This window comes from Melospiza melodia, unplaced genomic scaffold (assembly GCF_035770615.1).
Source record: "Melospiza melodia melodia isolate bMelMel2 unplaced genomic scaffold, bMelMel2.pri scaffold_54, whole genome shotgun sequence".
In the NCBI taxonomy this organism is placed as follows: Eukaryota; Metazoa; Chordata; class Aves; order Passeriformes; family Passerellidae; genus Melospiza; species Melospiza melodia.
The window spans coordinates 1,577,234-1,591,337 of NW_026948798.1; the positions used below are offsets into that span (position 1 = coordinate 1,577,234).

The 14,104-nt window shown below is 52.1% G+C and overlaps 1 protein-coding gene and 1 pseudogene across 1 annotated transcript; both read right to left on the reverse strand.

Moving 5' to 3' along the window:
• Nucleotides 1–5,067: 5,067 nt before the first annotated feature.
• Nucleotides 5,068–5,808, reverse strand: LOC134413830 (olfactory receptor 14J1-like; the record flags this gene model as incomplete). Its single annotated transcript, XM_063147871.1, has 1 exon — nt 5,068–5,808. A coding segment is annotated over exon 1 (741 nt), but the record flags the coding sequence as incomplete, so codon positions are not given.
• A 4,809-nt stretch (nt 5,809–10,617) lies between these two features.
• Nucleotides 10,618–10,798, reverse strand: LOC134413873 (small nucleolar RNA SNORA74; annotated as a pseudogene).
• Nucleotides 10,799–14,104: the final 3,306 nt, after the last annotated feature.

Sequence of the window (14,104 nt, forward strand, 5' to 3'; positions counted from 1 at the left end):
GAAGAGTCATTTGGCTCATTTATTGATAAGGCTGCTGCCGCAATTGAAAGAGCTGGGGTGCCAGAATATCTTAGGGGGGCATTACTCAAGGAGTGTGCTCTCCAAAATTGTAATTCTACTACTAGGAGAGTGCTTAATACTCTGGGTGCCAATTGGACTATAGAGGAGGCATTAGAGAGGATGGCTTTGGTGCCAACAGGAGCAGAAGCCTTTGTAGTAGATGCAATCAAACAATTAGGGCTAGACTTACAAGAACAGGCAAAATCCTCTCAAAGTCAGGTGTTAGCTGCTCTTGCACCTCTTCAAACGTCAGCAGCACTGCCTCCGATGGCTAACTGGGGCCAAAAATGCCACTCGGACACCTACAATACGAGTGCCTGCAAGCAGAGACCGGGAAGTACGAACTGCAGGGACCACTCACCGGCTCAAATTGTCGCTGCAGCATCAGCACCCTCTCCTGTCTCCAACCTGACACCACAGGGAGCCACCACGGAGGGGGGAGTGGAGCCGCCGCAGGGGGAGTGACCCGCGCCGCCACGGCTTCAGCGCAGATGGAGCGCACGCCTCACCCAGCGTGGGGGGGTCGCCCCCTCCGACACAAGCGGCGGGGGACCAGAGCGCTTTTCCAGCGCTTCTCTCTCTGCCCCGCAGCTGGCAAAAAGCTTCAGTGTTAGACCTAACAGCCGTAATAAATGTGACTCTTGTCAACAAAAAGAAAAGATCCCTACTGCAATTAAGAAACCAGTGATAATAAACAAGCGACACCAAGGAGCATTACTATCCAGACGTTCCTTGCCTAAGTTAAAAAGACCTTTTGTTCTCCTGGCAGAGACTGTGAAACAGAAATCAGCCTACTGAATGCGTGGGTCAAATTTTGGCCCATTTGGCTTAGCATCCGTTACGCTGTCAGAATCACTCGCATTAACATGGCTCGGTCGGTGGAACATCAAACTCTGAAATTGTATTTCGAAAAATTTAAAAATGTTAAAAATGTGTTGAAGCGATTGTATGGGTGAGATGTAGTGACTGTGCTTTTTATGTTCTTTGAGATTTGCTTGGATGTGATAGATGCAAAGGCAAGCACTGAATGCAAAAGAATTTTTCCACAGGTATACCTTAAACAAACTCCTTATGTAAAAATACTATAGCAAACAAATGAAGAAAGTTGTTTCATCTTAGTATTTTAGAATCAGGCCTGTAAGTAAGTTATAGTAAATGCTATATTCTATTTCTACAGTAAGTTTTATCCGTTGCTAAGTAGTTTAAGTTAAATTATCTATTAAGTGCTGTTAAATGTTAAATACTGTTAAGGTTAAGTTTTGTTAAGTTTATCTTCTGTTAGGTTTAAGTGCTGTTCAGTTTAATTTCTGTTAAGTTTAAGTGTTATTAAGTTTAAGTGAAGTTAGATTCTGTTAAGATTAAATTATATTAGGTTTAAGTTATGTAGAATTTAAAGTCAGTTAAGTTCTGTTAAAGTTAAGTTCTGTTAAATTTAGGTGATTTTACATGTAAGTTCTGTTGAGTTTAATTTCTGTTAAGTTTAAGTGATGTTAAGTTCTGTTAAGTTTAAATATTTTAAGTGCTTTAAGTTTAAGTGCATACCCCTTTTCCACCACTCCAAATTAACAAAGGACTGAGAATTGCTCAGCTGGTGCCACATGAGCCAAATGACTAAGGGATTACAGACTGTAAAAGGACAAGAGAGGGGGGAAATGGTTTTGAATTCACCGGAGGACTTACCTTACTGACTTTGAACATTTCTGAGAAACCCAAGAAAAGGGTGGAAGTGGAATTTCAAGGACAGAAAGGATAATTTTCAGGCTTGTTGGACACTGGGGTCGTTTCCAGCATTATTAGCCCTAGCTGTTCGCCTCCTCTCCCGGTTTGCATGAGTGACAACAACTAACAGCCTTCTTTTCTTAGTCCAATTACCAGCTACTGTACAATGCCTGATAAGGCAGGACATTATGGCTCAGCTGGGGAACCTTATAGAGATACTAAGTGTGCTTATAATGCTTTTACTTAGTTTGCCTTGTATTTTTTTATTGTATTCAAGATATGGTCAGTAGAATAATAGAAAAACCCTAGCAGACTAACCTCCTTGTACATAAAAGAAAAAAGGGGGAATTTGTTGGAGAATTTTGCTCAGAAATGGCTTATACAGTTTTGTTCAGACATGCCATAATCATATACAGCTGATGGAAAAGTAAAAGGCAGCTGTAAGCAGCAATTCTCAAGCCTGTTTCTGTAAACAACAAAGTTCTCAGGCACATTTCTGTAAACAGCAGAGTTCTCAGGCTGATTTTAATAACAAGTAAATATTCTGTCCCTGGCTGGTATGGGAAAGCAAAAGTGACAAACATGGAGGCCTTGAGAATGGTTCATAACAGGATGAGAAAACAAGTCTTGGTCTCAATAACAAACCACGGGTATTGAAAACAAAAGGAGGGGTTGATGTGTAATCAGTAATGAATGATGAGCTCAGGTTTTGCAATATGTATGAACTTAATTAACACTGTTATAAAATGTGCATGGTGGATCAATAAATCAGAGTTTGATGCTGATCAAAGGATGGGTCGTCTCCCTTCGCTTCTACACAGGGCAGCACAAGAGCCCCGGCCTTGGGGCCGTCAAGAGGTGCTCCTGCTCCGGGCCAGGGCCCATTCCAGAGCTGGGGCAGCCGCAAAGCTGTGCCCATTTCTGTTCATTGCTGCTCTGATGGGGATGGATCCTCAGCCACTTTGAGGTTGCTGATGAATTTTCCTCTTCCAGGGTCTCTTCTTTCTTGAGCTCTTCAGTTCAGGAATTCAGTGAGAAAAGCATAAAATATTTTTTCTAGACATCTGAACAAGACAAGCCACTGGGAATAATTTAAATTTTCAATTTTTCTGTTGTTAATTCGACAGACTTCAAAAGTTAATTCAAAGTGAATATAGTGCATTGAAAACAATGCAAAGTGAACAGCTTTTCCCTGTTTTCTATTCCTCTTTATAGATTGATATCAGCAATGGCACTTGATATTAGCCCCCAACACCTTCTAATGCATTCTGAGCAGATGTGAAAACCAAGACCCTTCATGGCGGACAATCAATAATACATTGTCATCACCCTCTCCCCACCATTTCCCTCAGAAAACCACTGGCACTCCTATGGATCAGGAATGGTGTGGCCAGTAGGAGCAGGGCAGGGATTCTTCCCCTGTGCTCAGCAATGCTTGGGCAGCACCTCGAGTGCTGTGTCCAGTTCTGGGCGCCCCAATTTAGGAAGGCCATGGAGGGGCTGGAACACGTCCAGAGAAGGGCATCAAGGCTGGGGAGGGGTCGGTAGAACAAGTCCTGTGAGGAGTGGCTGAGGGAGCTGGGATTGTTTATCCTGGAGAAGAGGAGTCTGAGGGGAGGCAAGGTGGTGTCAGGGCACAGATTGGACTTGATGATCTCCAAGGTCTATTCCACTCTTGCTGATTCTGGGATTCTCTGGAACCACCCTTGGAGCAGTTGCAGGAGGAGCCCTGGGCCTCCTCTTCAGAAGCTGCAGCAGCCCAGGTCCCTCAGCTTCTCCTGCCAGCCCCAAAGCCCATCCTGTCAGTCCTGCAGAGCCTCTGCAGCTCCTCCTCACTGCCCAGAACAGGGAGCCCCAGAGCCAGACACAGCAGCCCAGATGTGCCCCCCTGGCCTGGGGTGCCTCTGGCAAGGGAGCAGCACCAGGCACTGCAGGAGGCTGCAGACAATTCCTGCAGCACTTGCAGGATGATCCCGCTGCCCAAGGGACGTTCCCATGGTGCCAAGTCAGGAACTGCAATGGGGAGCGGGGCCAGAGAGGAAAGGGCAAACAGGGATGGGCTGTTTGCAGGGGAGGGAACAGGGGTGGGCAATAGGAAGACATTTGTATCAGGAAGAGGAAAGAAAGCAAAGGTGGAGCCAAGGAAATGCTGATGGCAGTTTGGGGGTGGCTGCCAGGCAGCCCTGGCTCTGAGCAACAGCGTCTGCAGTGGGACAGGAAACTCCCAGCTGATGGGAACAAACTTTCTGGCTGAGTGCAGAGGCCAGGACAAAGCTGAATGGTTTCCCTGGTGTCCCCCAGCCCTTGCTGGCCCCAGGGGCTGATGGCATTTGTGCTCCCTCAGGTTCATGTCCCCACAGCAACAGCATTGGGGTGCTCCCCCTGCTCTGTGCAATGCAAACAGGGGCTGCTGAGCCAGTGCTGCCGTGTCTGTGCCTGCAAGGATGGGGCACCTGTGTGAGCTGGGGGAGAGGCCAGGGCTGCAGAGGGGGGATGTTGTTGGCAGCTCCATGAGGACACTCTGGGACGCTGCCATGGGCTGTGCAGCGCACTGGGGATGGATCAGCCCCTGCTCTGCTGCTCCTTCCCGTCTCCCCCAGGGACCTTGCAGAGCCCCAGCCATGCTGTTTGCCCCCAGCCTGCCCATGGCCAGCCTGGGTCTGCTCACGGGGGTTTTCTGTGCTGAGCATTGGCCTGGGCGTGTTCTTGAGAGAGCCTGGGCAAGGAGCCTGGAGCCCCCAGGCCCTGGGCTGAGGCGTCAGTGCTGCCCCAGCAGTGCCCATAGCCTGTCCCTGCTGCAGCCCCGGCACTGCCACCCCCAGGGCTGTGCCCGGCCCCGAGAGCACTCAGGCCCTACAGCAGCACCAGGGCCACCAGGGCAGCGGGACAGGGCCACGGCAGCAGCACTGGAAACACCAAGTGCTGCTGCTGCTGGGCACAGCTGCTGTGCCAGCACTGATCTGCCCCCAGCTCTGCACACAGACATTGCTGCTGCAGCTCCAGAGAAGGCAACAAAAGGGCATCTCTGCAGAAAACTCTGCTGGGACATCCTTTAGTTCATTTAAAGCCACTGAGAGCACAGCCCCTCATTGACACAGTCTGTGGGCACAGGGAAGGTGGAAAGAAACAAAATGAGAAATGTCAGAAGAAATGAAATTTTTTGTGGTCAGTATAAAAAAAGTAAAAATACAAACACAACCAAACCCAAAATAACTTTTAAAGAATAATTTGATTATAAGTTATTTGCAGAAATTAATCAGCAGTTTAATGTTCCTGAAAGCATCCAGTCATCAGTCTCCACACTGCAGCCTTGAGCTCCTGGTTCCTCAGGCTGTAGATGAGGAGGTTCAGGGCTGGAGGCACCACCGAGTACAGAACTGACAGGGTCAGATCCAGGGATGGGGAGGACATGGAGGGAGGTTTCAGGTTAGCAAATGATCCAGTGCTGAGGAACAGTGAGACCACGGCCAAGTGAGGGAGGCAGGTGGAAAAGGCTTTGTGCCGTCCCTGCTCAGAGGGGATCCTCAGCACGGCCCTGAAGATCTGCACATAGGAGAAAACAATGAATACAAAGCAACCAAATACTAAAGAAACACTAACAGCAAGAAATCCCAGTTCCCTGAGGTAGGATTTGGCACAGGAGAGCTTGAGGATCTGTGGGATTTCACAGAAGAACTGGCCCAGGGCGTTGCCATGGCACAGGGGCAGCGAAAATGTATTGGCTGTGTGCAGCAGTGAAAAGAGAAAACCACTGGCCCAGGCAGCTGCTGCCATGTGGGCACAAGCTCTGCTGCCCAGGAGGGTCCTGTAGTGCAGGGGTTTGCAGATGGACATGTAGCGGTCGTAGCACATGATGGTCAGGAGGGAGAAATCTGCTCCAGTGAAGAACAGAAAGAAAAAGAGCTGAGCAGCACATCCTGTGTCAGAGATGTTCCTGGTGTCCCAGAGGGAACTGTGCATGGCTTTGGGGACAGTGGTGCAGATGGAGCCCAGGTCGCTGAGGGCCAGGTTGAGCAGGAAGAAGAACATGGGTGTGTGCAGGTGGTGGCTGCAGGCTACGGCGCTGATGATGAGGCCGTTGCCCAGGAGGGCAGCCAGGGAGATGCCCAGCAAGAGGCAGAAGTGCAGGAGCTGCAGCTGCCACGTGTCTGCCAATGCCAGCAGGAGGAAGTGCCTGATGGAGCTGCTGTTGGACATTCCTTCACTCTGGGCATAGTGAACTGTTGAAAGAAGACTTTGACAAGCTTGGACAGATTTCCTTGAGTCCATCCTATGCTCTTTCATTAGGAATCCCCTCAAAATATTTATCTTGTTTTGAAGGAAATTTTCTTTAATTTCTTTATTTTTGATTTTGGATTTCTGCTCCTTCTGAGTTACTGCTTTATCTTCAGCATTGCTCTCAGGCTGAACACTGGGGAGCCCAGAGGGAAAACAGGCTCGCTGTGCCCCAGTGCAGTCAGACCTGCTGGTCCCACACAGGTGCCCTTTGTTCATTTAACCTCTCTCTATTTCAGCATGATCACGCTTAAATCTTTCTTGAAAAATACAGTGGACTCTTGGAATTCTCCAGTTTAAAAATAACTTTATCCAAACCCTTCTCTCTTTCCCTATGCACATGAACAGGAAAGGATACCAAGGCTGGTCTGGCTCTCTGCTGCCTGGAGTTGTGCCTACTGGGAGCTGTTTCTCTCTATCCAAGCCTTGTCCCTGCCAGTGCTGCCAGAGCCCAGCCCAGCCCTGGGGGCTCAGCTCTGTCCTGCAGACTCCTCCCAGCACAGGGCACTGCCCAGGGGCATCTCCCTGGCAGCGGGGCCTTAAGGGTAGGGCAGACAAACAGAGATGCTGCAAGCCAATGTGCTGCTGCTGCTGTCTGTAGGGAGAGGAGAGTGAGGACGCACTTTCTGAGGGAGATCTGAGGCCCATCTGCTGATGCCCAGGGTTACAGTACAGGAGTCTCAGTGACACAGCCAAAGCTGACAGCCCCTTTCCCTTCCCTTGAGGAGAAAGCTGAGAGCAGCCCTGGCCATGCAGCACCATCTCAACAGCAGGAGGAATCTGCCCTGATGGGGGTGGCTCCTTCCACCTACAACTTCTCCCCTGCAGCGTCCATGGGGAGCTGCCAGGCAGGCTGAGAGCTGCCCCTGGCAGGTGGCACTGGGCTGGCCAAGAGCCCTGAGGGCTGCAGGAGCTGCTCTGCAGGACAGCCCTGGGCAGCCCTGGCTGCAGCCCCAGCTTCAGCCCTTGCAGTCGTCCCTGGCAGCAGGAGCCGTCCTGCCCTGTCCCTCTGACGGTGCCCAGGGCAGCCCCGCTCTGCAGCACATCCTCCTCCTCCTCCTCCTCCTCCTGCTCCTGTGCCACAGAGAAACTGGGAGAGTCCTCCTGACACATCCCCCAGGCTGTGGGGTGCGCTGGCTTCAGGGGATCCCTCCAGGAGCACGGGGGACATTGCCCTGCACCCACACACTCACCATGCACAGGGCTGTGAAGATGTTTCCCCAAGTGAAGTCTCAGCTCAATGTCTTCCCAATCCTGATTGCCTTCAGCCTGTCTCTGCCTGGCTCCTGTCCCCTCAGTGTCTGCAGGCAGAGCCCTCAGCCCTGCTGGGCTGGGAGAGGAGCTGGTCCTGGGAAGAGCTGTTCCTTTAAAGCTCAGCAGTACAGACACAGCACAAGGACTGAAATCAGACTCTTGGGGATTCGGTGTTATTTACATCAAACTGAGTCCCTGAGAGAGTGTTCAGAAAACTTCTCAACAACTCAAAATTAAATTGAAACTCCAAAGTTTTCCAAGTTTTAATGGGTACCTCTGAGAGACACAAATGAGAAATTTTCCCCTGGTTCCAGTTAGAGCAGAACACTGGAGGCAGTGATGACAGCTGGGGACAAACAAGGCCAAGGTGTCTCTGGTGCTGAGCAAACCTGGATGTGTTTGAGGAATGCAAAGAGCCCAGGCCTGAGCCCCAGCCTCTGGCCAGGCAGATCCTGTCCCTCCCTCCTTGCTCAGGGCTCTTCCTGGGATGGGCACTGGCATGTGGGAATGTGCAATGCCAAGGGCAGGAGCATGGGGTGCCCCCTGCCAGGCTGCTGAGCAGGGACAAGGAGGCAATGAGGCCCCAGGCCTGCAAGGGTCACTTGTCCCCTCACGGCCTCAGGCCCAGGGCCAGCAGCCATGGCCAAAGTGCTGCCCAAGTTGGCTCTGGCAGGGCTGTCTTGCAGCTGCTGCCCATCCCTGTGCCCTGTGCAGCCCAGGCTGTCCCACGGTGTCCCTGCCCTGCGCCTCTGTCCCTGCAGGCTGTCGGCATCCCCCGGCTGCCCCACCTGGCTGGGCCCTTCCTTTGCTGACAGCTCTGCCTCCTGCCTGCCTCTGCCTGCCCACACAGAGCCTGGGGCTGACCCAGACTCCTTCTGGGAGATGTGTTGTGCCACAGCCCTGCCCTGGGAGGGAAATTAATCTCTCCTTGTTTCCATTCTGTGTCTTCACAGCTGCACTTGGTGACATTATTTCTATCTCAGGTTCATTTCCACTATGAAGAAGAGGTCCAATATATTTGAATCCACCTTTGTCATCCTCACAGGCTGTTCTTGTTCTGCCCTCAGTCTCCACTGAACCCAGGACTTCCAGTTCCCAGACAGTGATCATGTTCTTGGGGCCTCCAAATCCCATCCTGGGAGATCTCTGGGCCTACTCAAAGGTGCTCAGCCCTGGAGATGTGATTTAAGTCCAGGAATTGCTGAGTACATTTTTGCCCAAGATTGTATTGGGGAATATAATACAGAATAATACACTGTATCTTTTAAGTGACTGAGGGCAGATTTAGATTTTCTGTAAGGATGAAATATTTTTTGATGATGGTGGCAGGACACTGGCAAAGGCTGCCCTCAGAATTGAAACCCCATCACTGGATGTGTTTAAGGTCAGGGACTTTGTACAACCTGAACAAGTGAAGGTGTTCCTGGGTAATGGGAGTTTTACCAGAGACTCTTTTTGGTCTCTTCAAACTCAAACCATTTTACACTTCTTTGGTTCTTATATCCCAACTGCTTCTCCACAGGGCTGCAAATACCTATGCACACCCTGCCAGCATTTTAATGTGGCCTAATTGCCAACACTTCCCTAAAAAGGAAAGAATTGCCATATTAGGGACATGAATTGCCATGTTTATGGAGGAATCATTAAAAGCCCCAAAAGTAAAGAAACTGAAAGGAAGGACCAAAATCTCAGTGTGAAAGATTCACCAAGTGGGATATTGGCAGAGACTCTGATGGTGACCTCCCAGCTGAGGATGGGGGTTTCTGCCTTGGGGTCTGAGTATCAGGATGGAAGGTCGCTCCCAGGAGGAGTCCCTGTGCATTTTCCTCCCCCATGGCTCTGCCCTTCCTGATCCAGCAGCTGTGGGGCAGCAGAGCGGGGGCAGTGCAGGGAGAGGCCTGGTTCTGACAGGGCTGTTGTGGTTTAGGAATGGTGCTCCCAATTTACTACACCTACTACCAAGACCACATGTCGCCCCAGATTTATATTCCCACCATTGCCCCCCCACACCACAGGGGCTTTGCCTGGCCTGGCCCTGATTGATCTCAGCCCATGTTTCACAGTCAGGGATAACCTGGAGATGGTGTCCAGGGTTCACCCTTGTGTGGCCAGTCCAGACCCCCCTGAGGCACTTTAATCCTGGCCGCCCCATCCTCCTGTCTGTTGTTGTGATGCTCTTCAGTGCCCAACTCTTGGGCACGTGAGCATCCACAGGAGGGAGTTTCACAGCCAACTTCTTCCCCAGACAGAGATGTCTTACCCCAGTCCAGCAGCCCAGCTGGGTTTCCCTCTGTGCTCCCAACTGTCCTTTTTCCATGGTTCCAGCCACCCCAGAGAGCATCTCCTACCATCCCTGAGTCAGTGCAGAGGTGCAGCACTGGCCATTTCTCTCGCTCAGAGCTCCAGGGATGGTCCCAGTGCTGCAGTGACTGCAGGAAAGGGGACCCCACAATGGGACATTTCTTGGTCAGATACAGTCAGGAAGAGTGACAAACTGTCTGTGACTCGGGTTTTGGCCTGGCAGCCCCTGCCGTGGTTTGCAGGGAGCTGCAGTGTGGCTCGGCCCTGGCTGTACCCGGCAGTGCTGGCCTGGGAGAAGGTGTTGGTGCCAGCTGGCCCAGGGAGCTGCAGCGTGTGGGGAACAAATCCCTCCTGGCCTCCTGCCCCAGGGTGGCACTGCAGGGCCTCATGGAGCCAAGGGGCCATTGTAGCTCTTCAGGACCCCAAGGAATTAAGGGGACTCTTTGGACATTGTGGGGCCTTGTGCGACTGAGGCCACTTTAGAACCAAGGGGCCACTGTGAAACTACAGGGCCTTGTGGAACTGACACTGAAATCACCCAAAAAGAAACTTTCTAACACAGTTTGAGTATCAAAAAGCATTCATTTTTATTGCAGCACTGATCACTTGGAGGATCCTTCCTCCATTCGAGTGCTCCAAACATCATGCGAACAGAGGTTTTATGACACACACAAGTTCCATATTTATGAGCTATAGAGGTTTTATGACACACACAAGTTCCATATTTATGAGCTATTCCTCTGTGATGCTCTACATCTGGCCTGTAGGCCACACAGTATAAATAATTCCAGCTTCATAAGTGATTTATTATATAATTACCTTGCTTATGTAATTCGACCAGTAAGAGCAGGCCCAGACCACTGGAGACTCAGGCTGCTATTGGCTGGTTAGCTGAGTAGTAACTGGCTCAGCCAATGAGGATTACCTTCATGGGCCTTCTTATCTATATAAATAAGTTAGCTCTCAATAAAGCTGCCTGTTGCTGCATGAGCATGTACAGTCTAGTCACTTGTCTCCACGGGCAGGAGTTACTCCACTCTCAGGCATGCAGAGTGCTGCCAAAACCTGGCACCACTGAGCACCAGGACGGCCTTGCTGGTGCCAGGAAAGCTCAGCAGCACCTTTCTCTCCCAGCAGCATAACACTGGCACAGGCACTGAGCAGCCACGGGCAGCTGACTACTGCTGGGAGACAAAAACCCCAAAACTGGGAGGTTTAGAGGGCAGAAAAAACGTGGAGGCACTTTTCTGATGATGCCTACTCTCATCAAGTCTTCATCCAGCAAGAGGAATAGATAAGCTAAACTTATTTCTGGATAAACCATGCTATTTCCACCCTGAGGACCTGAGGCTACCACAGGAGCCAGCAGAGGCCTTTTAGACAGCAAAACATTTTTGCCCATTTTCCCAGGCTGGCTCACGGTCACACTTCACCCATGTGGCTCCAGAGCTCTTGCTGTGTCCCACGGGCAGGTTATCCCTTCACATCTGCTCTCGCAGGCTCCAGTGCCCTCCCGGAGCGCCTCCCCGGCTGTCCCAGCACAGCTCAGCTCGGGGTTCCACACGCGACGGGGCCGGGGCACCTCAGAGCTGCTCCTTCGGGCGGGTCACCACCATCAGTCATCGGCTGAAGGCCTAAAGAGAGGACAGCAGAAACATCACAAATAAGCCATTATTCCATCTGTATTCACAAAGCTCAACAGCAGCGGCCTGGCTTGTGGCAGAGGACAAAAGCCAGCACACCGAGCGAAAGGCTGAGGAATTAATGCTGAACCGCACAGCCGAGCAACATCCCCAGTCGCCCGGCCGAACAGCTAAATAGGAGACAGTGAGTATTTCAGGTGGCGCCTTCCTGCCCCGGAGCCCCGGTCTCCAGCCCCGCTGCCGCCGCCACCCGCGCCCTGTACCCTGCCCCCCCTCACCTCATGGCGGCGGTGGCCCCTCATGGCGAGGGAGCTCGGCCCGCCAGAGCCGCTCCTTGCCCTCATGGCGGCGAGCTGAAGGAGCCCGGCCCGCCAGAGCTGCTCCTTGCTCTCATGGCGGCGAGCTGAAGGAGCCCGGCCCGCCAGAGCTGCTCCTTGCTCTCATGGTGGCGAGCTGAAGGAGCCCAGCCCGCCAGAGCTGCTCCTTGCCCTCATGGCGAGGGAGCCCGGCCCGCCAGAGCCGCTCCTGGCCCTTATGGCGGCGAGCTGAAGAAGCCCAGCCCCCCAGAACTGCTTCATCTCCACATGGCGGCGGGGGCAGAAAAGGAGCAGGTCAGGCCACGCTGCCGAGGTGATTCCACAGTCATCGCCCCGCTCGCTTCGGCCGCTCCCCCCGGGGCGGGGAAAAACCCTCGGTAATCAGGCACTGGGAGGGACTTTAAGATGGTCTCGTCCCACTCCCTGCCATGGGCAGGTACACCTTCCACTGTCCCAGGTTGCTCCAGTCCCTGTCCGACCTGGCCTTGGACACTTCCAGCATCCCTGACAGAGCCGGAGCAGGAACACGATCTGTGGAGTTGGGAGAACTGAACTCTAGCACCGGCTCATGGGAAGCAGAGGGCTGGTGAGCTGACGTGTCCCACTTCGGGCACAGGAGGTAGAAGTGTCAGCTCAGAAACAGCTGCCAGCAACAAAAATCCAGCCCTGAAATAAGCAGAGAAAAAGCTGTGGTGCTGCCAAGTGCCTTGCTGGGAGAAGCACAATTCCACACCTTCCCTGGCCTCCACTCGATGCTGTAACATCAGCCCAGTGCTCTGTGTATCCATGTCTGGGCACAGCAGTGTAACTGTAACTCCCTCGCTGGGGATCCATTCAAAGGAAGTTTTTCTCTGGGCTTTGTGCTCCATTGAGACACTTGAAGGCCTTTCCAGAAAGCCTGGCATCCCTCCCCCATGCTCCTCATGTGCTTATGCTCTCAGAGCTCAGCAGTGAACTCAGCTGGAGCTGTGCCTTGCCTCAGGCAATCATCCACTCCAGCTCTGTCTTCTTCAAATGTTTCATGGTCTATTTTCAGCCCAAGCAGGCAGATATTCTTCCTGGATGTGGGGTGCTCCTCTCCAGCTCAGCCTGATCCTGCCTTGTCCTGGGAAGCTCTGGGCTTGTTGTGCTCAGGACACTGCTGTGTGCAGGGACAGAGGCTGGTGCTGAGCAGAAGGAGCTCGGTGCTTCCCCTGTCACTGATGAACCTGGTGAGGAACAGGTTTCCCAGCTATGCCCAGTGCAGCACAGCAAAACCTGTCTGGGGGAGAGATAGGTAAGAGCAGACACAGAACACTTCATGCTCTTGTTCCTGGGGGTCTCGCTGCCCATGGCCAAGGGCACGTGCCCACACAGGCATGGATGATGACTCTGCCAAGGCCCTAAGCCACAGCTTCAGTTTAGAACTGTTTAATTCATTAGCCCAGCATGGGGCCCAAATTAATATGCTTTGTCTCTTTAATAAGACATTTTCAGCAGGATTGGGGAGATACTTCAAAAGCTTCCTGAATGCCAAATACCAGAACTCAGCAACTCTCAGTGCCAGGACCAGTCTCTCACTTCCCAGTACAGATTCCCTCTGTGTGCACAGCTTTTTCTCTGCTTGCTGGCCTTGGAGGGGGGCTCAAACAAAGGCCTGCACATCATTTGTGAACTTTGGGTGAAAAGCATCAAACCAGATGAAACACAGCAGAGCCGCTCTGCCATGGGGGTGAAGCCCTTTTCTGTCACAGCAATGTGCTCTCTGCATTAGCTGCAGCCAGTCCCTGTTGTTCATCTTGGCTTGCTGACAACTAAACAGAGCCTCCTTTTCTCCTGCAAGTGTCGTGGCAAGGCCTGAAAGGACTGAGAAGCTTTGTTCCAAGCCAGATTAGAGATATGAGTTGCTACAAAACAAAAGCCCAGCAAGCCTCCTGGAGAGTTCCTCTAGTCTAGACACAGCCTCCCCTGAGCTCCCTGCATCCCAGCACAGCCCTGCAGCTTGTGTTCAGAGCAACTCAACTGGCTCCAGAAGCCTGGTTAACCTCTGCCGAGTGAATGTTCAGTTGCAGCATAAAGGAGGAATCACATCTGAGTGATTTTGCTCCCATAAATTAGCAGGATGGGTTAAACCAGGACATGAGCACTGTCTGCTGGCACAGTGCATCCACTCAAGAGATCTGCACTGGCATGGAGCTGTAGTGCTTCAAAAGACGTGTGCTCCAAGCCTGGGGTGGGACATCCCCCATGTAGCTGATGTCTGCAGCTCCTGTGGCAGCAAGGGAGATCCTTTACTGTCACCTCAGCCCTGAACACACCCGTGCCCAGGGCTCACTGCCTGCCCCCCGTCACTGCTCAGCTCTGGCACTGCAGGGCTGCTACTGTGATCCTTCTTACCAATCTGATTTTGGCTCAACGCCATTTGGCCACACTGTCAGTCACTGGAGAAAAAGACAGAGTAGTACTGTGGGAAGAGGAAGAAAATTCAGTAAACCTATGGAAGAAAAGATCTGTGGATGTACATCATCATTTACCATGGTGGTCACCTCCAGCCCC